The sequence below is a fragment of the Diuraphis noxia genome, unplaced genomic scaffold (assembly GCF_037042655.1).
Source record: "Diuraphis noxia isolate RWA-SAM2 unplaced genomic scaffold, SU_Dnox_SAM2 contig0002, whole genome shotgun sequence".
NCBI lineage: Eukaryota > Metazoa > Arthropoda > Insecta > Hemiptera > Aphididae > Diuraphis > Diuraphis noxia.
The window spans coordinates 34,561,407-34,587,942 of record NW_028301712.1 but is presented as its reverse complement, the minus strand read 5'-3'; the positions used below and the strand labels follow the sequence as shown (position 1 = coordinate 34,587,942).

At 28.1% G+C, this 26,536-nt stretch overlaps 1 protein-coding gene across 1 annotated transcript in view; it reads left to right on the top strand.

The window, feature by feature from the left end:
- Window positions 1-12,805, top strand: part of LOC107165217 (astakine-like) — a 41,921-nt gene extending 29,116 nt beyond the window's left edge. Inside the window, exon 3 of the mRNA XM_015513362.2 lies at window positions 10,840-12,805. Coding sequence (XP_015368848.1) covers window positions 10,840-11,114 — 275 coding nt within the window. The 3' untranslated portion in view covers window positions 11,115-12,805. The remainder of the gene's footprint in view (window positions 1-10,839) is intronic.
- The last annotated feature ends 13,731 nt before the right edge of the window (window positions 12,806-26,536 follow it).

Sequence of the window (26,536 nt, the reverse complement as noted above, 5' to 3'; positions counted from 1 at the left end):
ATGTGTTATATTATTATACGTCATAATATATAGACCAGCCGAGATGGCGTATTCCGTTCCACCCACGCACGTATATTATACATGTATCGTGTACCTATATAATATAAGAAATATTATCAGCAGCATTTATTTAGTATACACTATAATATGCGCCATGCTCGGTCTACCTATTAGGGGTATCGATGACTCCGTGCTCAATTCACATGGTCATAATAATATGTATTATTATTATTATTATTATTGCGTAGTACGCCGCTACTGCACATCCGCCTGCACTGCGGTTGCCCCCGCGGTGGTTATGCAAATCGTCCAAGATGAGACGCACACCGAGACTTGCTACACAGTACCAGAATAATACATCACAATACAATTCGATGGCTGAGACAATAAAAGTCTGTTTGTTTTTCTCAATACCGTTTCAAGTCTATTTGAAAATAAAACAGGGTAGGTATTTATATCATTTTTCCAAATACATATTTAAAAGCCACTATGTTCTGATTTGTTTTCGGATTTAATTTTGAAATATTCGGATACACGGGTATTCTATTTATTGGTACATACTATAAACACGTGTCATATCTTTTTACTATAGGTACATATTATATAGTCAAAATCGTTTATTTTTTCAAAAATTTCTGGACTTAAAAGATTTTACGGTCGAATAATAATACTTGGTACCTATGTCTGGTTGAGTTATTGAATTGTATTGATATTAGCAATATTATTTTATAGTCTTCGTACATAATATTGTTATACACCTATAATATTTATAATTGTCTAATAATTTTTTTAAATAATAATTATATTGACATTTTATAAAAGTTGATAACAATTTACTACTTATTAATATTTTGGTTTGTTCGTCAAAACCTAATGTAATATATGTTAAAGAAAATGAAGAAATAAAAGTATATTATTAAGTAACATTGGAATTGAAAAAATACATATATATATTCTAAATGAATCAATGTAATAAATTTGAAACCATATTATTAATTGGAAATACAAAATGCGTAGTGTATATTTTTGACAACTTTAATTCTGATATAAAAAAATAAAAATAAACATGAACTAGATATATTTTCAAACAATTATAGAACATTTTAAACAGCTTTTCAATAAAATTTTATGATTGTAACATACAACTAACTTTTGGCGGGTTAACAAAATTGAAAGTACCCGCATAATTTGAGGATATAACTGTTTTCTATTTTTCCACCTGACCGACGACGATGCGTTGAAACAAAAACGCGCTAAATACCGAACACACGGGTCGCGGATCGCGAATTGTGAAATTTTTTGGATACATATTATTATAATATGTACAACGTGAACTTTAAAGCAACATAATACTATGTTTTATAAAATATTTTTTTAATATACCTTACTTCGAAATTGAAATAACTACAAACATATCATGTTATTATGTTTAAACATTTTTGAATATAACCTTTTCCACTGTGGTGATAACGATTGTTACGTTATAGGTGGTGCATTATCTTGAAATAAAACGAAATTCGCCAATAATATTCACAATAATCACAATTCACTGAGTCATTCCCAGCACAATAAACATAATATTATTTTACTTTTACGAATTTAGTCTCATTGATTTTGTATGACATAATTTTTTGATAAAATTTTAGGATATTTTTTCAATCATAAAAAATATTATACACGAACAATCATTCGAATATCATTTAGGACTAACTAGAATGTGCATGTAAAAAAACGTTGTCCGGCGTTGTTCCGTCTTTTCTGTCACTTCTTCGTTTTATTTCGCACATTATATTAATGTTATTGAACGTAGTACGTAATATTTCATGATTATTTAATTTTTTTTTAATTTGTTATTTATTCTGCACAACTGTCGACGCTCTGAAACGTTACCTACGAATCTACGATGCGTTAAAAACAAAATATAATAATAACATGATAATAATAAACTAGTGGAATGTGATTTATTTTGGTGTCTGAGAATTGTGTATCAGTAGAAGGTTGAAAATCGTAACAACGAAGAGAAATAGAATTTTTATATTTTCTGAGTATTCATATAGACAAATCATGATACAAATTTGACCTATTTAGCTGCTTATATTTTCTCAAAATTTATGTAGTTTCTGAAGATAATAAATATGAAACATTTATGTTTAAGTATGATTCCATTGTAATTTTGAGTCAGGATTTAAGTAAATGCCTACGACTTACAAGTACATAATATTACACTTTTGACTATTTCCAACGGTTGTTAATAATAAATTATTTTGGTTTATTTTTTTGATTGAAAACCGTTACTTTTTTTTTGATATCAGGATATTTTAAGGATGGATTTTTTGTATCTAATGAATATCGATTTTCATTGTTTCGTGATCAAACATAATATAAACTTAAAAGTATTTAACAATACAAATGTCCTAAAAAAAATTCGAAAAATTGTAAATGCATAGGGTAATCGCGTTGATATAAAACAATATAATATACACTATATGTATAGTGTGTATTAAGTGCAGAGCTATACATAGATCGATTGTTGGCATGAAAGAGTTGTCGCAGGTTCGTCTCACAGCAAACTATTTATGTAATTATAATATAATATATGGTATCTTAATTACTAGGTACATTTTTACGATGTGCGCAAATATTAATATAGTTTGTGTTAACAACGAATGGAGATTGCAAACGATTGATCTCCACGTTTGCAGCGTGGCTGTAGAGGTTATTGTAGAATCATCCTTAGTTAATAAATTTATATAAATCTGTGACATTTTAATCATCAAGTGTCGTATAATACTCGTATAATGTGTTTATGGAATATTATGTTCATCTAACGGGATGCCGCCGCAACTGCACAGTGCGTGGAAAAGTTATTATGACATGCTATATAGTTTATTAATATGCTTACAGATTACAGGGCGATACATTAAACAGGAATCGTTCGTTATGTTCTCGGGATTTTTTTAGAATTCGAAAAAAATACCTTAAGTATGGGTTGAATAATTGTTGATTTTCACAAAATATCTAAACTTTTATGTCATCATAAACATTAAATCTCATAACCATGTTACACCATGTCACCTCTACACCATGTTCGTGTTTAATTTACTAGGACTATATCGAGGTTAAAAAATAAATTTTTTTCATATCTTAATAATAATATGTCACTTCATTCTGATAATTAAAACTGTAAATAACGCTTAAAAATAAAAATAAATCATTCAGTCATAGATATTTATAAATTGAACGCTTTTAAAAAACATTAATTTTTTCTAGTTTTTTGAGTCTTCTCTATGTCTAAAAAAAAAAATATTGAGTAAATAAGTGTAGTTGATTAAACTGTATCGCACTGTATGTTGCATTTAAAGGACTGCCATGCCAGTGCAAGTCCGTGAAATACGATCGCCCCAAGCCGCCGCCGCTAGTCGAGGTCCCAAATGGTCCACAACCATAGTGTAATATATTATACGGGTTAGGTCTTAGGTATATACCGACCTATATACATACTTACGCGATATCTGACTTTCTCGTGGTGGAGTCGATTTTATGCACTCTTGTTTTACATTATTTACCGCCAGACATCAGTTGTATTATAATCGCAAACGGTATTAACGCTCCGACGTGACGGCATTCTCCATCACCTCATTTATAGATTTCAGGCAATATTTGGGTAAATTTGTAAGTATAATAGTATATGAAAAAAAAATATATATCAATCTTCTCAACCATTTTTGGGCCATACATCAGCCATGTCTTTTGAGTGTTTAATGTGTAGAATAATGGTTATCCGAAATCATTAAATTATACACATTTTTAAAAATCAACGAGACTTGTAAGAGGTTTTTTTTTTTTAATACTCTATATTTACTTACACATATAATTAGTTAAGAAAATAAAAAAAAAAACTATAATACTTGGTTAAGTTAAAAATTAGTGATAAGAAAATTATTTATCTTACAATGAAAGCGAGAAAATTCAAGAAAAATAAAAAACAAATTACTTATATTTTTTGATTATACATTCAATTTAATATCGGGAGTTGTAGTGTTCGGGCGCATTAAAGCGTCGGTTGGGACGCGCACCATCGCTGGTTCGAATCCCGGTCATGGACGCCATCGCTTTCCGGGCAGTTCACGCTTTCTGGAAAAAGAGGCCGCTATCCAGGCCCCTCCCCACCAGGGCATGGCAGAAACCTAGGGGTGCCCATTCGAAATTCTGTCAAACACCCATTTGTTCCAGCCAATAGTTCCATCCTCTACAGTTCTACAAGCTCATAACACTTGCTGTCGATGCTTCAATCCCACTTAAAAAAATTAATATCGAACATATTGTTTAATCGGAGTTAATTATTTAACTTAAATTCCAAGAAAAACGTTCTAAACTTTTCCAAGTAATAGATTATAGCCATGTAGTACCTATTTATTGAAAACAGTTAGTTACCTTGTTATAAGAAGTAAGTATTAAAAGCAAAGTTATAAAACATTAAAACTTACTTCACTTTTAAACTCGCTAATGCCTAAACATGTTTTTAAATTTGAATATCCTAAGCTATACCAATCAAAAATGGTATATATAATTAAATGACTTGTTGAGTATCGTATAAGATTATGGACATTTTTTTTTATTGACTTTGAAGTCAATCAAATCGCTTTAAAATGTCAATAGGTAAACTCAAATTCAATAAGTGACTAGGTAAACTATTTATGTTTATTCAATGTCAACAATAATAATTTTGTTGTAAATATTTAACATAACATAGTAGATTAAATATGTCCATTGTCTATGTATGATAACTGAATATTATGATACTTAAATATTTTTGCAATAGCATAGTTTTTCCCTCTCAAATATTTAATGGGAATCTTGGATCTAAAATTATATACAGATATTTTGTTTTCCATACATATTTTGTATCGGTTATATTTTTTTACTATGTGTAGTCACGTACTCACATTTATATTTTATTAACGACAACAATAATTTTATTAGCTATATAGCTTGTCATAATATATACTACAGGTACCTAAAATGTTATGTATAATCTCATTGTTTTCAAATAATTCCGTGTCTCAAAATGTAGTAATAGATACGATTGGATATTATATTATTATTGAAACATTTTTTCATACAATCATCATATTATTAAAATAATGGTATGCTTCAATTGTACTTCAATTAAAATATTACCATAAATTATGTTTTTTTTAAATAAAAGAAATTTGAATAAATGGTTTAATTGTGTAGTAAAGATACGATTGTTTCAATTCCGTATTTAAAACTAATCTGCATGCGTATGGTATTAAAATGATGGACTTTCGAAACAGTATTTGATGATAAAGCGAAAATAAAACCTATTAAACACACACGCACACACACACACACATTAGGTATTATACGGAAAACGGGTGCCTTAGTTTTAAAACGGATATAGAAAGTCCTGCATTTAGTGGACATTCGTAACGACCCTCATATAAATACCCAGTTAAATGTGTATACTGTTGTACCCGGGTTGGCATGTATAATAGTGCGCTATCCATAAAAGTATAATAAGTGCACAGTCAGCCGGGTGGAGACGCATTAGCTATTACGGTGATAGCATGACCTGCATTTCGTCACAACTGGTGTATACATTTCAATATTATTTAACACAGTTAAAAGAACTGTATTTGTAGCATAAATTATTGTATTGCATTATGTGCGCGTGAGACAACAATGACTATATCATAAAAACGATATGCGTTGCACGGGTTACGGGATGAATAATGATAATAAGGTTATTTATTATTATTTATTATAATCGTGTTGAAACGGTTTTCCGAGAAAAATTAATACTAAATTGATTCCTGATACTTCTGTCTGTCGTCAAATGACAAAGAGATTGAATTTCAATCGTTTTCTCACGCCCGCTGTACATTAAATGCGTGGCGCGCAATACACGAGATTATGACGTATACAACTAACATCTAGGACATTATTGTGTACCTTTACACAAGGATTTTATTTGTTAAATTCACGACGTTTGATAAACCCGTTACAACCAGTATATTCTATCAGCATTTTTTTTTTTCGTCATTGTTGGCTTTTATTTTTATGAGAATTATTTTACTGAAGTCGTTGCTCGATTTCCTACTACGCGAATGGCCAAAAAAAAACTGTTACACAATTATTTTTGATGTCCTCGTATCCCGTAGGCATGCAGTCGTAAATAGGGTGAAGTTTAGCTCATTCCTTCCTCCGTTGAAGAACAGACTCATATAATATTATTCGACAACAGTTGCATTTTCTTTGTTGATGAATGATAGGTACCTATAATATATACATATATATCAGTGCCTACGGTAGGTGAGTGGGTAATTCTTTATCACTTTGGTATACAAATTTATTGGAGCATTCCCTGTAAGCTTAAGGTTGGTCAAGTGTTTTATATCATAGGTAAACACGTGGTTTTAAAGATTTTATTAAAATCTCGATTTTACTAAATATTAATCTTAAATTAATCGTAGTGTCTCGATTCTGCTGTTTGAGATTATCCAGTTATCTCTGATAATGCTTTTTTCACAATTATTAAAAATTATTTTTCACAAAATAACGGTAGCGCTTAATGTTAAAAAAAATGTGTATAAATGATTATCTAACTCCTAAAATACATCCTAATATAATAATTGAGCCCCTATCAAAAAAAAAAAAAAAAAATAAAAATAGAAATAAAAGTACATATCCAAAATACGTATAGGTACTCTTAGATTGGTTATTAAGTCAATATAATATGCTCTGACATCAAAGTATTGTATCGACAGGGGACCTCTAACTTAATTACGATATGAATATTATACCATCGTAAAATTACCATTTAAATTCATAGTCTTTGCTTCTCGTTGACTATGTCATTATAGGGAAGGTACCGGAAGTTATAGTTAAGCCTATTTATTGCTTATAAAGCCGTGGGTTAATCCGTTCTTTACCAAAACCGTACCCTTCTCCTTTTGACCGATTAACTTTTCAACAAAATTTAAAAAAGGTCAATTCCTTTTCGACCAAAACAAAAATTTAAAATAATAAAATGATGATATACAATTTTTGTCAATAAATAATTAAATTAATACAAAAAAAATTATTAATATATAGGTGTTTTTACATTTTAAATAACTTTCTATATTTCATTTTATAACATTTTATGCAACTTATAATTTTAATAATTTTCTATAAGTATAACATAACATAAAGTATATAATATTAATTATTATCACTAACATTTGTAATTATTTTAGAACAATTTTATATCTATTAGTTAATTATTTTATATATATATTATATATATATATATATATTATATATTAAAATTACACACATTATTGACAAAAATTGTGTATTATCATTTTATTTTTTTATATAATATTATACATATTGTGACATATTAACACGAAAAATAATAGTATATTATATAGATGTTTTTATATTTTAAGTAATTTTCTTCTTTTATTTTAAATTTATTATATGCATTTTTGTTTTAGCCGAAAAGGGAAGGGTATGTTTTTAGTCGAAAACAGCCATGCCCAAATCCGACCTCTTAATACTTAATATCCATGTATATTATGAAACTCAAAGTCCATTATCATCTTATCCTCCTTTCATGTACCTAGTAATATTGTCATATCGACTCACCACGTAAGTTGTGAGAAATAAACTTTTAAGTTTAACTGATTTATAGAAATTAAAAATTAATTAATTTTGTTAGCTAACAGCTTTTCAAAAAAAAAATTAATTTTTTGGCTAATTTCGTTACTTCTTTTCACTATTGGATGAGGAAAATTACAGGTTATAAACTGTGTCGGGTAAAATCGACTTGTTGAAAAATAATATTTGTCAACTTAACGTTTTATTTTAGTAAAAAGTAGCCTACATACGTAGCTATAACATCTTACCAGGGGTGTAGTTAATAGTGGTGTAGGTGATAGATCCCCTAGGGCCTTTATGATAAAAGTATTTTCAGCTATCACTGATTACTGCACTTGACAATTTGGTATTTTGTGTGTAAAAAATGTCTATACCCCCATCACAATACAAATATCTAATTATGCCATCGAATCTTACTTCTCGAAAGCAACCCTATAGAATAGGGTCCATAGTATAATGTATATGGTTAATCAGTCCAACAGATTAAAGTTACCTCGATGTGGTATAGATTTTTTTTCGTGTTTTATAATATACAACGCATCTATCGCGGTACCGCTCAGAGGTTACCTGAACCATACGGAAAGATAGCAATTTGCTATTTATGAATTTAATACGAAGCAATCACCTTTTAATCCCCAAAATACATATCCACGAAAACGGGGGGAGGGGTATATATTATTGCACGTAGTGAAAGAACGATGAACTACAACGGGTTTTTCGTGTTCAAACACGGTGTTTTCGTGATATGTCTAAGTAAGTCGCTGACGGAATAATATATTATAATGTATATTATGACATAACACTCATTTCGTATTATTTTGATTCGTCACAGTCGTTTGTAAATTTATATTTGAGATTTTATCGTCAACCAAATTTGCATGAATAAAAATAAACGTGTTAGAGAACAATAATTTCACGTTATTACAGTTTTTATTTGCGTTCGAGTATATTATTATATCCGTGACAATAAACTCGCATTTATACGATTTATCATCTCCCTGCGTCATCGCATAATGTAATATACAATTTTACATTGCAATGCATGCGTACCTATTATTCCGATAAACTTTATTTATTTTTTCATAAACATACATATATGTATATATTTCAAAGATCTGAAATCGAAATTTTGTAATGTTATTTACTCAGATCAGCGCGAAGAAATATTTACTCTGGTCTTCAAGTCGAAACTTTATCATTACTAATTTCTTTAATTATTATATATAAACGTATCATAAATAAAAAATACTGCATTTCAGTTACCTATAAGGAAAATCGTACTGACTTCTGGCATAATAATATATTTATATGGCATGTGCGTGAAACTTATGTTTTGACAATTGTTATTTCATTGATATTTATACTTTATATAAGTTCCATTTATACAATTTGATTACACACTTCAAACGAGACAGTAGTTAAGTCTTAAATATTGCAAAATTATTAAAATCATATTTTGTTCATACCATAGTAATTTATCATCTCCATACGTTAGTGATTACTACACGCATTAACAAGAAGTAAAAATAGATCATCTGGTATTAGGTAATTAATAAAATCATAACCGAGTATAATAATTGGATATTTGAAAATACTTTATTTTTCAACTGTCTTACTGTGACAACGTCGTTTATTGACTTTAAATGAAAACGCTAATATTCACAAAATAATTGGTAAACAATAATTCGTGTTTATGTTCGTGTTCATGAGTGTCCATAAATTAAAAGCTACAGATGTACTGGACAATAAAGTATTGTTATATTATATTATCATCATATAAAATGTATTATTGTTTATTGTAATAACCTATAAAGCACGTAATGCACGTTTGAATTATCTAGTATTTATAAATTTAAGCAATTTTAATACTTATAGTCTGAAATAGTATTGAATCACATCGAAGAGTTGTTATGTGATCGATATTTGGGTGTGAATATAATAATAATATATTTAGTTTAATATGTCAATGCGGTGAAAAAGATATGTTTCCATAGGTCCATCCTTGTAACGGTTGTTCGATAATAACATGCATCCCTTCTCCACTTTCAAGATGAACCTTTTTTTCATTTTTTTTTGTAAGTTATAAAATATAATCATACCATACGCTATTATAAGTTATTATTGGTATAGCCAATAAAGTAGTTATATAAATGTAAATATTCTTGTCTTACCATCTCATTGTTAAAACAATAGGGAAATTAAAAAAAAATAACTGTTTGGTATATAAAGTAAGTAAACACAGTATTTTGGATCGTGTGTCTTATATTATACAGTATAGTAACGTCGTAGACCAATCGAATTATTTGAAATTTTTCCCTCATAAATAATGGACAATTTTATTTTTAGACTTATTATTTTATCGTATATAAAAACAACGGAAGTTACAATAGGTACTTCGGAAATAATAATAAGCCACAATATTGTATTGAACAAATGCGGAAATTTATTAAAAAATAATCATACAACTGAAATGATCTGTAAAGAATCAATCATATTTTTATTATATATTTAAAATACCTCAATATAATATATTTTGCCCTGTTGTACGACACATGCGTTCAACAAGTAATACTATTATATTCATATCGCAAAAAATGAGCCGTTATTACCAGAAATGTATAATAACATATTATGGTTATAATGGTATAATATAATCTATTACAATTTATATACCCGATGATGATTCAAAATGTATTATTTTTTATCGTTATCATTTTTTAATTTTGTAAACGTCAACGTACATTTTTAGAATGATATTCTGAAGGAGGATATTATTTGGTGTATTTTGGTTCATAAAAATTAAATTTTGAATGAATCTATCATAAGTTATAAAACCTATGAGTTCAATTGAGTCGAATAACAACATTTTGCGAGTATGAACGAATGCTCGCATAAACTTTAAATCTTTCTCAATAGTGTTTCGCATTTACCTAATCTAAATTGTTATTTAAAAAAACTATCTAATTCATAAACAATTTTAGATTTTCTTAAATCAAAAAATTTTCATATCATATACGTTTTTCTAATTTTTTAAACATTTATATTACACTAAGGTGAAATAAAAATAAAAATTCTGAATCATCCAATATGCGTGAAATACAGTGTTAATCTGTTCACTGGTGAATAAAATTTTGTGATTTTACTCAATTTGTATTTTTTTCTTTTGTCCAGGTATGATGCGATACAGCGTGCCCACTTGTAGGCCACTGGGCGAAGAGGGCGATACGTGCAGACCAAACTCTGGCGACGTCCAACCGCAAAACGTTACCGTCACTTATCCTGACGGATCGTCAGCCGATCTGTTCGTGCACACGATGTTGTGCCCCTGCGCCTCCGGACTTGAGTGCTCGGACGGTATGTCGTGCACCGGGCTGGACGGGGCTGGCAAGCTGATGTTGCGCGAGGACTACACAGACGTGGATGACCTCAACCACCTGCGACGATGAGCACTGACACAGGGCGATATCTTCGTCGCTTATCTATATAATTATTTTTATTATTATTATTATTATTACTATTATTACTATTAATTATTATCAATTATTGATATATTGTTTTCATCACTGGCATAACACTAAAAACCGATTACTGTAATATCACTGTAATAATTTATACGTGCCTAATACCATTTTTATAATAATACTTTTGATATAATATTAAAATACATTACTACACGAGTCCACAAGTATACGATACTGTCTTTACTGCATCGCAATTGACACGTATTATATAGGTATACATTCCGCTGCAGATCGCCCGATAATTGGTTTGGAAAACTTCCTTCCTGATTTTTACTTTCATTATTAACCGTCTTACTTAACTTATCATATTATTGATCGTAAATTCTTTTTACACATTTTGATATCTACTTAAGCTTTTAAAAATTGATTTTTGAGTATTTTTGATTTTGTAAAAATATAACAGAATTTTGTGTAATGACTCAAAGCGATCCTACCGGAGGTAAGGTATGACGGACATTGTGGTCAGTAGTTCTTTACCTATACTATTTCTTTGAGGGAGAGGTGTACATACTTTTGGCTACAGCTATTATTTAGTTAAAATCTTGTGGTTAAACATAACGTAAACGCTTTATTATAATAATTGTTATTTTATTAATACTATGTTTCTCAATTTTTATTTCATAAAATATCTCATTACTCCAAATATTGGTATAGATTGAAATTCAGTTTCTGCGAATCTACCAACAATATTTCAAACGCAAACATATTTAAACGAATTGGAAAAAAATCTCCCGCAATCTCGATTTAACGTTAATATCCTTAACTGCAGCCGTAATATTGTCATAGTGTTAGTGTTCCATCGTGTGTAACTGGACGCGGCCGCGGTAATCGTTATGCATAAATTGTAATTACAATACGTGTGCGTACTTTAACATGTACTTAGACGATAAAACGTCGCAGTAATTATTTTATTTAATTACACGTGTCATCACCAACACGTCATCGTTTACAGAGTCATGTCGCGGGTGCGTCAAACAACAAATTCATAATATTATTATAATAACCCATCATACAGGTATACCATATTATAATAGGTACGAGTATAAAAACAATAATCGTACCACTTTTCGACAATGGTCAAATACAATAACGCATGCATGACAATGCTATATTGATTTTTTACGTATATCGCGAATTATGTGGTTCTACGGACTTCCGCAATGTAGCCAAATGATTTCGGTCGTGTTCATCTGTAATTTGCAGTGTTATGAACGTATTTCGCTATGTATGCACACTTTAAGTCTAGGTCCATCAGGATATTCAGTGCGCTATATTTTATTGTTATTATCGTTACAGTGTATAAAGCATTATTATCGTGCAACGCGATCGGTGCAACAAACATTTCAGAATTGCATGCGATTGCACTATTGTCGGTCATAATAAAATTCATAGTAATTGTTTTGTTTTTCAATGTGTATTAATACTATACAATTGTATACCTATATTAGTAATAGAAGACGACGGGTGATTACCTCCATCGTTTATTATTTTTATTATTATTATTATCATTATTAGTATGTTTATGTGTATGTATTATGTTTGTTCGCACTTTATGGTCTGTAAAACCGATTCTTTTTTTTTAATAGCATATAAATATAATATTATTGTACCCATTATTATGTGTATAGTGTTATATAATACCAAACGAACAAAAAGCGTTTCATCTTGTCGTCCTTTCCGTTTACCATCCACCTCTGCACGTGCGTTGCTCTTCCTTTTTTTTTTACGCGTTTGCGCGCTGAACTAGACCGAGTCCACGAATACGACATTTTTATGGATCCGGTGTGAAGGCTGTGCGACGGTTAAAAATACAATATTACATTATTATTATCATTATTATAGTCTAAAGAAAATGCCGCGTTAGAAACTCTTAACATTTATGTGCTCGGAGAACAAGTCGTTATTGTTATCGTAATAATGTAATATTCCTTAAAACATACAATAATATGCATTGTGTAGAAAGATATAGGTGCGCGCGTAATCCATGGCGCTCGTGGATATTAGGATTTATTTTTACGATTCAATTTTAATAATACGATTTGACGCAGTCTGTGTGAATGCAACGTGACGATGAGCACTATTGCATTATCGAGATTTAAAATATAATAGGTAGTAAATGGTAGATGTCACGGCTCACGTCTAAACCAGTTGCACATCCACATTTAGTTTGTTCGTTTCCAGATGATTTTTAGCATGCAATTCTATAGATTTTTTGATTTACAGATGGATGAATGGAAATAAGAAAATTGAAAAAAAAAACAATGAAAACGTCGGGTGAAAGATATGTTGGACATGAGTGCATTATTCGTGAACTAAGGTTAGGAATATGTTCGGCCGTGTACGTCAAACTCAAAATACACGTGTGGCATGAAAATATCGTTTGAGGAAAATATAATATGACCATGTAGTGTGAGGGGAGGTCAATTATTTTATTTTCTCAGAGTGAGTAGTGACTTACCGGACCGATTCGTCTTACAAAGCCCCGTTTTAACGTTTTCATTTAAATTTTTAGTTGTTACATTACTCACCAATATATTATTTCAATATATACACGAATAGGTACGATCAACTCGGAGAATCGAGAACTCAGATTCACATATTGACTACGTCGTGCACAATCTGCATTTAGAAATGTTAACTAGGCCTGAAGGGATGAGCGCGTGCAAGAAAAAAGACGATTGAGAACTAGGTCCGACCTAATTTTGTATTTAAATATCGAACGGAAAATGCTGAGACACAATGTTCAGTGTCCAATAGAATATTATTCCGTATTCGAAATTGCTGTATTTTTGAATAAATATTTTAATTAAACCTATGATAAATATGTATGAAGCCTTTCTATAATGTAGACACAGCCTTTATACCTAATTATTTTAAGTATTTTAATAACACACACATTACCAAAATCGGAGAAATAAGAACAAGAACCTATTGTTGAAAAAAAAGTTCCATTTTTCATAAATAAGAAATATAATTGTATAATTTATTGTTAGAGAAGTACTTGTAAATTTCTGATAAATCATAAACGTGCAAAAATATTTTTATTTTATCTTACATTGAAATTTTTTAAAATAATTTAAAAGTAATATTTTACAAAATATAAATAATCAAAGCTCTCTTATACACAGTATAGTGCAGCGTGGTTAACACGTGTTATTATTTCTCAAATAGCCATAATTTTTGTACCTGTTGTTGGAGTCCACAACAATGCATTTTATCACTATTGAATACTGTTTAAAATAATAATTTGACTAAAATAACACAGTATAAAATTTAAATACATATTTATTTTATTTAAGTACCTATATTCAATAAACATAAAAATTAATTTAGGCATGTATTATCTTATTATTTCATATTAATAAAATAAAATCAGGGAAATATCTCGATTATAAATGACAAATTATGTATCAAAAATAGATTATTAACTGTACATTTTAGTTTATTTAACTTAGGGAATAATATTTCGCAATGAGAAAAAAAATTTCTACACAAAATATAAATTAACAAATATTAAATTGTATTTCTTGAAAACATTGTTTAAATCTAAAGTCATTCAGCTGAAATATTTAATACACAATATTTCTTAGTTTGAATTGTATCTTTACATAAACAAATTTGTTTTAAATTCGGCAATTCAAAAAATATTGTTCTATTAATAAACAATTTTTTTATCCTTTTTAAGATTTTAAATTAAAATTTTTAAATATAAACGTAGGTAGAATGAGAAGAATGCTTTGTACTACCAAATTATTCGTGGTAAGGTGTAAAGCAATATACTACAGGTGCAACTATAAAATCAAGAAAGCTCGAAAATTACTGCATTTATAAATTTATAATTTTGGTCAGGTAGTTAATTTTCGTTGTACGAACATGTTTGAGTATTTTTATTAAAATTTATTTCGACACAAAATATGGAAAAAAACATCATTGTGAAACATTATTAATTATTGGTTCGTTCAAAAGAAAACATTTATAATAAGTATAATTGTTGTATTATAATTTAAATATTTTTCTTACTTTGATGATTTTAAATTTCCTACAGATTTGTATGTTGCATAATATTATACGAATATCTGATATGACAAGTATATCAAATAAATATTTATAAATAAAAGTAGTTAGGTAACAAAAATTGATGTTTTAGAGTAGCGATTTGTTTCAAAAATCACAGTGGCGGGACGATTTGGGAATATTCCAATTTTATGTATAATATAATCCTACAGCCAAGAAATTTGTTGTATAGATTAAAAGTTGATTGGTAAGGTACTAAGGTTGTACCACCCACAATTTCGGAGTCATGACGATCGATCATATAAAAGTAATGAATAATGGTTAATACTAGATCTATTATTATTTTTATCTTATTTTTCTGTTTTTATTTTAAATTTTAATAATTAAGACAATGAGTCTACATACATGTTGTTCATTTTGTTTGTATAGATTTTTTTTTTTTGCTATTATTCTTATCCAAGCAGAATATATTAATATCAAAGAAATAAAATCTAATTTTTTTTTTCATTTATTGTATTTTAAAATGTGTCAACATATTACATGTTATTAAAAGTTTATTAATACAATTAAAAATTTATATATTAAATATGGTATGATCAGAAGATAATATATAATGTGATGCGTATCTAAATTTATTAAGGAGTAGAAATGATGGAGAATGGGATTTTGTTTATTAGGCATGTTAGAGCAGCTAGTAGCGGGTTTAGGACTAAATTTTAACTCGTTAAGGAAATTGATGACGATTTTCAGAGGTTGATCGGGTGGTGGAGTGTTCGCTGTGGCTTCGGCATATGAGGGCTTTTCTTTTGGGTTTGAGCTTAGCTCGTCATGTCCTCTTCTGTGAGGTACAGGTGGCATGTGTTTGAAATGTTTGAATGTGTTGATGAACTGTTTCTGTCGTTCTGGTTTTGGATTTGATGCGGTTTAATATTTTTTTAAAGGTTTGACATGCTTTATAATTGGCAGTGTGGTTTCCCCCACAGTTTGCACATTTTGCTGGTTCCTCCAGCTGTTTTGTGCAATTTTCGATGTAGTGTTCAGCTCCACATTTCATGCACCACCGCGGTTAGTGGAAACAAAAACCTAATATAATTACATATAAATATAATTCATTTTGCTAACAGATAATAATCAAATCAGAATTAAAATTATAGTAGATGTGTGACAAAAATTACCTAAGCGGCTAAGCCTATTAAGATTGTATGATCTCGCAGTTTTATGTAATATATACAATTTACTTGATTTTTTTCAACAGATTCGTAAAAAAAAAAATGTAAGCTGATAATTTTTACTCTTATCGCGTACACATTAAAAAAATTAGTTAAAAAATATATAAACGTAGACATTGAAATTTTTTTACGAATTATGTAAATGAGAATACTGTACGTTTATGTATATTTGTATGAGTTTTATCTAAATAATTTGATTTATTTTTTCCCACGAGTAAAATATGTAGGTATATGAATAGTAAAACCAAAAATAGATTTTTAGTCAAACATTCTATAGATTTTTCAATTCATATTCGCTTTTCAGCTATATTTTCAGCATTTTTATAAAACGAAAACAATAATATAAAATATCAATAAAAACGTTAAAATAAAAAAAACCACGCAAGTACCTATATTAAATTGTAGTACTTACAATATTTTCAACATGCTTACGACTTGCAGTAGATACAAAAACGATTTTGGTGATTTTCAAAAAGTATGTTTCCAAATTTTATTACTTTTTATACATACTGTGCAATATGCACTTGAATTTATTATTATTATTATTTTAAGCTTATCTATATCATAGTATCAAAAACAAAAAAACTGCATGGAAATATTCAAAACTTCATAACTATACAATTTCTGAAGCATTTTTAAACTAATTTTTTGTATTGATTAAATTCGTGAAAAATTTAAAATTGTGGTACGTTTGTGAAATGGGTTATTAATGATCGTATATATATTTTCATTAGAGACATTATTACATTTGATTTTAATATGGTATATTCTTTAATCTTTATTATTATTATTATTATTTTTTTTTTTTTAAAGAGATTATTTTCTAATTTTATAGTAAAATTGATCAATAAAATATAATTTAAGATTGGTCTTAATAAAATATTTGTATAGTTTATCGCGCAACTGGGATTAGTAATATTATGGAAGTAATTGCACAATATTCCCATTGTAATATTTACATTTCAGGCATACATATATTATCATACTATTATCCAGTGCAATAAGAGATAAAAGAAAACATTTTTAATGAAGTATAGATATTTAATATTGACAGAATAAAAAACCTACAGGGATTTTTACTACGTACGCCGTAAGACTATCTATTTAATTTTTTTCTAAATTTTTTTTAACGCCACAAATAAGGTTTGAAACGACAGTGGTCACTGCTTTATGATATATAAGTTTAAAATAATTTAATATTTTTCAAAATTATTTAAATTTGCATGTGTAGAACACTGGAAAGTAACAGCAAAATGTAATACAATATTCCTTTTAAGTTGTTTATGTACCAAACGAATATAATCGTAAGTTTAGTCACAGTCTAGAAATATGTAATCAAAATATTTTTTTTATAGGTAAGTAGGTATGTATTTTAAAGTAATAATTTTGAAGAAATTCAATTAAAAGTCCATAATATCTGTTAACATATTTTACTCATTTGCAGATGATATGTTAATTTATTATAACTACTGTCTACTATGCATACATTGTAAAAATAAAGTTTTATATAAAGTTTGTTTTTATAATCATTTATTTATTCAATAATAATTTATCGAACTAATAAAAAATGTATTGTTTTGATAAAATATCATTTTTTAACGATTAATTATCATTAAGATTTCGATAATTTAATTTACTAATGAGGTTTCAAACGGTGTAGTGAATACTCGTATATTCATTTTTCTACAACAAAGAATTGGAAAATTAGTATTTTAATGGATTCGAATATTTTAACTATATTTTATGATTCAAGATAAAAAATAATAGAATTTATTATTACAAGGATAATATAGTTAATAACCAACCGATACGGTATTTCGGCTTGAGTCACTTCCCGCTCTGGAATCCGTTGTGTTCGCCTAATAGTCGTATTACTGACGTGATTTTAGTTGCCTAATATAGACGCCCACAAAACATCCTAACAGCGAGATAAATAATATATAAACAATATATTATTACGAACTAATATTATCTCATTAATTTTAACCACTAATGATTGGGTGTGATCAAGAAACACGTGATAACAATAATTATAATAATTATATTTGTTGTTATTGTTGTTATTTTATGCATGTTTGAAATGCGCAAAAACACAACGCATGCGTATTCTGCCAATTGTTGTAGACATACCTACACAGGTCAGGCAGGTCATCACTCGCCACGAAAAAGGCGGCAGTCTATTGCCGGATCCTCGTTATTACGAAGGTCGTTTTGAAAGTCGAAGAAAACGGGTTTTGAAAAGTCAATAGAAAATATAATTTCGGTATGTCTGACAAAAACATCCACAACACAGCATGAACAACACAATAACTACATCATTATTCAAATCATTCAATTTAAAACGATTTTTCCCCACGTGGATTATTTTCTAGTGACCTATACGGTAAAGTTCTTACTGTTCATAATATTTATTGAAATTTGAATATAAAAATTTTTGTCGGCACCAAAAAACAGTAGCATAGCTGGACCTCAATCAAGAGGTGGCTATTTAAATACTATATTATTTTATTACTTCTATAGGCTATACCATGATTAAAACATCACCGACAAAAATTCGAACGGGGAGGGGCCATACACCAGTGCCCCTTCAACAGCTATGATATTGTCAAACAAGTGAATGTAATATATTTTTGAAAAAGATATTTTCAGCTTTGAAATAATATCCGAATCGAAAACAATACTCTCAGTCGGGTATCATGTTTTTGTCATGATTTGTTTAGCTCGTGATTGTATTGGGGAATTGTAGATAGTAATAATAAAAAAGGGAAAAGTATTTCAAACACATTTCAGTTCAAATTAATCCCGTGGAATCTTGTAATATTATTTGTTTTGTTACAATAATCAAGTGGATACACAAAATCATCAGGCTTGGTAATTTGAATTTCTATATAATATTACCTAATTTTATTCATCTCTCGAAGATAGATGTACACATTAATTAGATGTTCCGTTCTAGAATACAATATGGTTATATTATGTGCGTATAATATTGTATTCTATACTATTATTAATGTGACCGAAGCTACTAAAGTGCACAAATAAAACTGTTATTATATAGGTACCGTCTTCTGAAGAAGTCAAAGATTCTTTTTAATCTTCGTCATCAGCATTATTATTATAATAAAATGGCATTACTGCAGCCTGAGATATTAGATTAGATGTCAGAGATTCGATGATTGTAGTACGCAGTTTATAAATATATGTATACATCGTAATTTTATCACGATGTATATAAATCAGAATAAAGCAAAGTCCTCTGTAATTTTGGTTTATTTTTCTCATGGCAATAATATAGGTATTATGTTGAAGACTCTTTGATTTGGTTGACATTATTTTAATAATATTAAAATTCATCTGTTGCAATTATTTATTATTTGACGATAACATGTTTATTATATATAGCACACGTCAAAAATTAATAGTTAATATATATCGAATAAAATATAATCAAACTATTGGAGTCGTCGAGTTCAGATGGCGTAAGAAATTATATTGGTTTTGGCTTAAAAGGCTTATACCAGGGTATTAAGATTGTTTTTTTAATGTAAAAAACGCACACTTGTTTGATTTTGCAATAATACATTTTACTCTCGAAATTGTATCGGCTGTTATGATTTTACGTAATAAATAAAATAACGTACGCAAAATAATTAAATAAAAATTATATTTATTATTTATTGTAGCTAATGACAATGTATCGGTTCATACGAAATATATTAAGACTGCCTGGCCTCCCGTATAGCGTGTTGGACGACGATGCTCCGTGTAACAAGCAAAATCCCTGTGTCAGCGGATTTCACGGTCTCGCCATCGTATAACACACTATTCCTGATGGTCTTAAAAAATATCATGTAGAAATAATATTATATTATAATATGATTCAGGGGTTCATAATACGACATAGTACTACTTGTAGATACTTAAACAATCATTTTGTTGAATTAACAGTACCTATAATATAGGTACTTATATTACGTATTTATACGTACGTATGTTGTATTTATGTATAATACTATATACAGGATGATTTTTTAACCCATTATTATGCTTAATTTATGCACATATTCAAATGATGATTTATCGAATTTTTGTTAGTACACTTGAAAATCAAATTTACGAAGACTGAATGTTTATACCATTTATGGATGGTCCTGTAACAATATAGACTTCTGTTTTATTAATAGTAACTAACTATATCACTTTTAACTATTAAGGCGGTATTTAAAAAAAAATGTTTTGTGAATTTTGATGTATCTAAATAACATTTGAGTGAGTTGTTGTTGGCTTATATAAATGTGATATAAAAGATAATAATATGTTTATAGTAACAAGCTAAGTAGATATGGGGACTTAGATAATTTTTCTTACTGTGCATATAATTAAAATGACACTACGTTCCACTTCTTCACAATAATTTTTAAATAATAATAATAATCGGATTTGTGTGATTTATATATATATTATTTATTTTTCGGCGTCGTGGAAATGACGTGTCTTGAGCAATATATTTCTTTACTCATTTTTTAGTGTTGTACCTTTTGTAAAAAAGTTTCACTTTTTACAGTTATAACTGTTATAACTATAGTTAGCTATTTATTAACATAAAAAAGTGCAATAATTGTACTGTAATGATAATATAATATAGTCATGGATCATTTTTTACATAATGTACTGTATCGGGATATTTTTTTCAACTTCACATTACATATTTTAATTAAGTTTGAACGATGAACTAGTTATTTTTTTTTTAAATTTATCATCATTAAAAGTTTTTCTGAGAGAAGTGAGGTAATATACTAATATATAATAATATGGGGAATAGTCCACGAAATTGAGGTCTACTACTTCGCTCGTCAGTAAACTTTCATTAAACATGATTATGAACATAATTTAGAAAATATGCTTCGATATTCAATTTAAAAATGTTTGAAATACTTAAAAATATGTTTAATTTCAAAATAATATAAGGGAACCTTTTAAAAGTAAAACCAATAAAAAAAATCTATAAAAATGTCTTTTTTTTTATAGAAGGCGCGAAAACCGATCAGCGCGACTAGTGTTTCGCGACTGTGGTCAGATAAACTACTTTAACATTATAATATCACTTCTAGGAGATGGTTTCATGACAAGTGGTCATGGACGTTCACTGTGGTGTTTAAAATACCGAGCAGTGATCGTCAATACACACCGTGTGAATCGTCACGTGTATTTTGTATAATATTTTATATGTACTGGGTTTTCCCCATAATATATCTATAGAATATCGTGTAGAATGGATTTTTTTGGTTGTGTGAAAAATTAACACATGTTGTTCTTCCAGCGATGGTCTCTAAGAGTGTTCGTTACTGTAATCTAAAGCAGTTTTTTGTCCGATCCGATAGGCAACGTCATCAGTGAACTTATGATATTGTTTATTAGTGTTTTTTGATCACTGCAGTTACCACTTATTGATGTATTTGAAACTATATACACAATACAAACAATCTTTCCACTTGGTATTTTAGTGCCTTGTAGCCTCTGCAGAGTGTTATACAATTATATAACATATATACACATGCACCATTCATTGTATATCATATAAATATACCTACATGGCTACGTAGATGTCGGATTCATAAAACTGACATTTTTGTATACTTTTTCTAGAGCGCACAATATGCTGTGCACAAACTCAATATGCTTAATAAACTGTCCGTGTGATCATAACATATATATATATTAGACTAACGCCACCGCTGTCGTCGTCGCATATTATGTCTGTCTGTGTAATAACCTCTACTCAACCGTTGCCATTTTAACGATACATTTTGCTACGGTATTATTATAATGCCACAGCTGATGTATTTATAATATTTATATATTATAATATGTATTTATTATACACATTATATTTTTGTAAACAATGTATAAACGTATCGTGAAAAGAATGTAATGATTTCAGTCGATGGTACCAAATTCATAATATTTTTAAGTCTACTGCTCTAATATTATATTAAAATACAGAGCTAATTAAAAGACCAGTTGAATGGTTTTAACTTAAAAGCTTTGGTCGTTTTGAAATGTATTTGTTCTTATAATTTTACAAACCATTGAAGAAAAAAAAAGGAAAAAAAAACATTTTCAGAGAAGAACTTGGCTTCGGTATACATATAGTTTACTTTTTTAAATGCTAAATGTTAATTAGTGATCAACATTACCTTTCAGTTTTTATTCCATATGGTACACAGTATTATATTTATTAAAAGCCCATGAGCGATTTTGTTATATTTTTAATTAAAGTCTACTCTAAAACTTAAAAATATTATGTCATATTGAAATGAAAAAAAAATGGTGCAACTTAATCAATATACAGCTATCCCCGTAAGTAGAGAAGTGATTGACTTATTATGAAATAAACAGAAAACAAGTATTTACAATTAGAGCACATTGAACCAGGATCACAAACATACCAGGAACTGATACACGACATTGATTGATAACATTCAATGTTTCTGTTCTGTTAAAACCTTAAAACGACACCTGACTGATGCTTAATACGACGCCATGCTTATTCTGCAGCACACAATAAAAATTATGTTATAGGTACATTTCTGTTGCTAGAAAAAAAGATTAATATCTACAGTGATTTATGTTCTAAACAGAATCTTATATTTTCAATAATATTATCAGTGGTGCCCATACGGCCATACATACAGATAAACAAGATATCATTTTACCCATACTATAAAATTATTATCATTTAATCACTTTTTATTTGTAGTCAATTTTGTTACGTAAAGATTTAAATGTTATACATATCATACAATTAATTATTTATGCGTAAAATAATTTTAATTTAATTAAGTGTAATTGGATGGTGTTGTAAAAAAGAGCTCAAAGTTAGCTTTTAAAAATGTTATACCTATAATAATTTTGTTTAGTAGATAATTATATACACTTTTTCAAAACAGAATTGAGCCTCATTTAACAAACACGTTCAATTATACAAAGGCAGCTTAAATCTACATTAGCTTGATCACATATTGTTACTATAATCAAATAAATTAGTTTCACTTCGCCTACATGATCAATAAATTACTAAACCTATTAGGCTTAAATATCTAATTGAGAATATTCAGAATAAGCACAACATACACCACAAATTACAATTTATACAATCTATACAATCATAATATAAGACTCAATCAATGTAGAATACTTCATGTCTAAAATTATATCGAGATCTTGTTTACAAGATTATTCGTATTATTGATTATAATCTATCATTGAACAAAGTATCGTAAAACGTAGAGTCTATTCTCAATAGTTTTTACTTTTTAGTTATTATAGCTTGCTTGTAAATTTAAAATTGTTTAACAACCACCATCGGTGTTAATATTTTAAGTTTGATTTTCAAAACCAATTTTTTAAATTGTATTCAATATTACATACTTTTGTCGGTTAATTATTTAGAATCTACTTAATTTATGTCATACCACTGGGCTGTAATAAAATATGTATATTCTTCTAAACTCTAAAACAATAAATGAGGTAGAAGTCATTGAAGTAAATTGCATACATATTATATTATCATAATATGATGTATCTTGTATATGTTTTTTGTAGATTCTACGTGGAGTAATAAATGTAATACTTTTACAATAATTTGTGAGTTTTTTGTATTTTAAATTTAAACCACATTTTGGAACTGTAAAATGCATCAATCTTCAACTTCAATTACGTTTCTGGCAGAGAAGTAACACTAGTTAGTATTTGTGTGTGTGTGTGTGTGTGTGTGTGTGTAGGAGGGGGGGGGTCAACAGTAAAAATGTCCAGTATATTTATAGCTTTATTAATTAATTACGTGAAATAACGATTTCTCACTAAACAATTTTAGTATTAAAAAATGGTAGGTAATTCAAAGATTATTAATCGTAGAAATAATTCACTTAAACTGTAATTTTCTATATGCATTCTATGGCATGTTAAAAATATCCAAGAATTCAAGCTATTTATTTATTGCCATTTGAAACGTTCTAATTATTTTTTCAATTTTTATAAAGATGTATAAGCTCGGTCAAAATACTTAAAATATATGTGAGATCTCACATAAGTTATTTTTAAAGCAATTTAAAAATACTAAAAATGCATGCATACGATTTTTATATAACTGTTTGAAATTCAAACTTGTCAAAAAATAAATTCTTTTGTTGTAATACATTTATAAAACATTCAATTGTAGCTAAAGCTAAAGCTATAGATAATATTTAATACAAGCTTCCCATAAGTAGTTCTTACTGATACCCAAAACTCTAAAAATATGATAACAATTTTGTTTTTATACATAAGTAAGTACCGAATTTAAGTGAAAATATTGATTAAATTCTACATTTAAACGAAGAACAATGATTTTTGTTATTTAGTTGTAATTCATAATAAACATATTTTGTTGGAACCTTATATATATATAAAAGGTATATATAAGTAAAGTTATATACCTTTACCAATATTTTAATTATAATAGTATGTGATGCGATTTTCCAAAATATTTCGATTCATTTTCACTATTAAACAATTGCATAATATTCATACCATATAACTCCTATCATACGATATAATTATCACACTAATTATCAACAATAATATAAATAATATTAACTTTGATAGCAATATTATTACTAATTTTATATGATAAAATATGCTTAGAAATATATGCTGATGGGTCGTCTTTGCATAGAATTATACATATATACCACATGCGATATGCATTGATTTTGAAATTTAACATAAACATTACAATATAATGATGAGTTATTAGTTTACTACCTATTTATTGATGAGTTAAATACACCTTTAAGAGAGCGTTTTTCTCTAGGTACGAGGTAATTACTATTAATTGTTTGGCACGAGTTTTTTCTTTCCGACGATGGAAGTATCCTAAAGAAATTTATATTTTGTTGCAGTTTTTGAAACATATATAGTCGAGTAAATTAGGCGTAACATAAGTTTAGAATTGTCGTCGATGTATTTATATTTGTTTAGGATACGGTTCTAATTATTAAGACCGTATCTTTCCGAAATTTTGTTTACTCTAAAACTATAAAAAGTCGCAAAACTTTATCTCAAAACTATAACTAACTTTGATTGTGTGTGGGTGGTTTTTATATTCTGAACTTGAAATTATACTTATAACTGTTATAAACTTTCGTAGAAACTCAATATTATCCTTAATACGATTTTTTCAGAAACCTCCGAGATTTTAGCAGTGTAGGCTTTATAACGTTATTTTGTCTTTTACGTTTCATGTTGATTGGATTTATTATAAGTCTCGATAACGATGATTAGTGGATTCTTCAAAATTTTCTTAAAATAATAATATGGTTCCCAAATTATGATTTACAAGACTATACAAATTGATTATTTTATATTTTTTTAACTACACAACTATATATTTTCGTAATTTTGTGAACACTTGAACTTTAAATGCTTTTAAAACATTTAAAACACAGTGCATTATTTAATGTACTTACCTTTAATTTTCTTAAATATTTTTAGTAAAAACTGTATGAACATTTGAATGCTACATTATTTTTCTTTTTTGAGATTACAAATCTATTAAAACCCTAACTTTAAGCAATTAGATGATAATAATATGATTTCCTGTCTTTGTATAATTTACGTATAACGTAGGAATTCAAACTTAATCGATTTAGTATACCAATAAGAATTCTGAAAACAGATTTGAATTTGTCATTAAGTTTACTTGAGATAAATTTCTCAATATTTTCGATTCTTAATTCTCCAAAAATGTAAACATTTATTTTTTTTTGTTATCTTTTTTTGGTACAATTTATTTAGGATTTAGGGGAATAAAATCAATAATGTTGGAAAATTAATCTTATTTAGATTTGACTAAAAATTCAAATCTGTTTTTACAATTTTTAAGTTTTACAGATCTACAATATGTACGTTGAAATAAAAACACATTTAAATGACTGTCACTACATAATCACTCATAAGAAAATATTGTTACTATGTATTTTCGATGTTTTTTAATTGATATGCAAAAAATTATGTGGATCTTTCTATTACATTTTAAAGGATTTTTATTGAGGAATTATATTT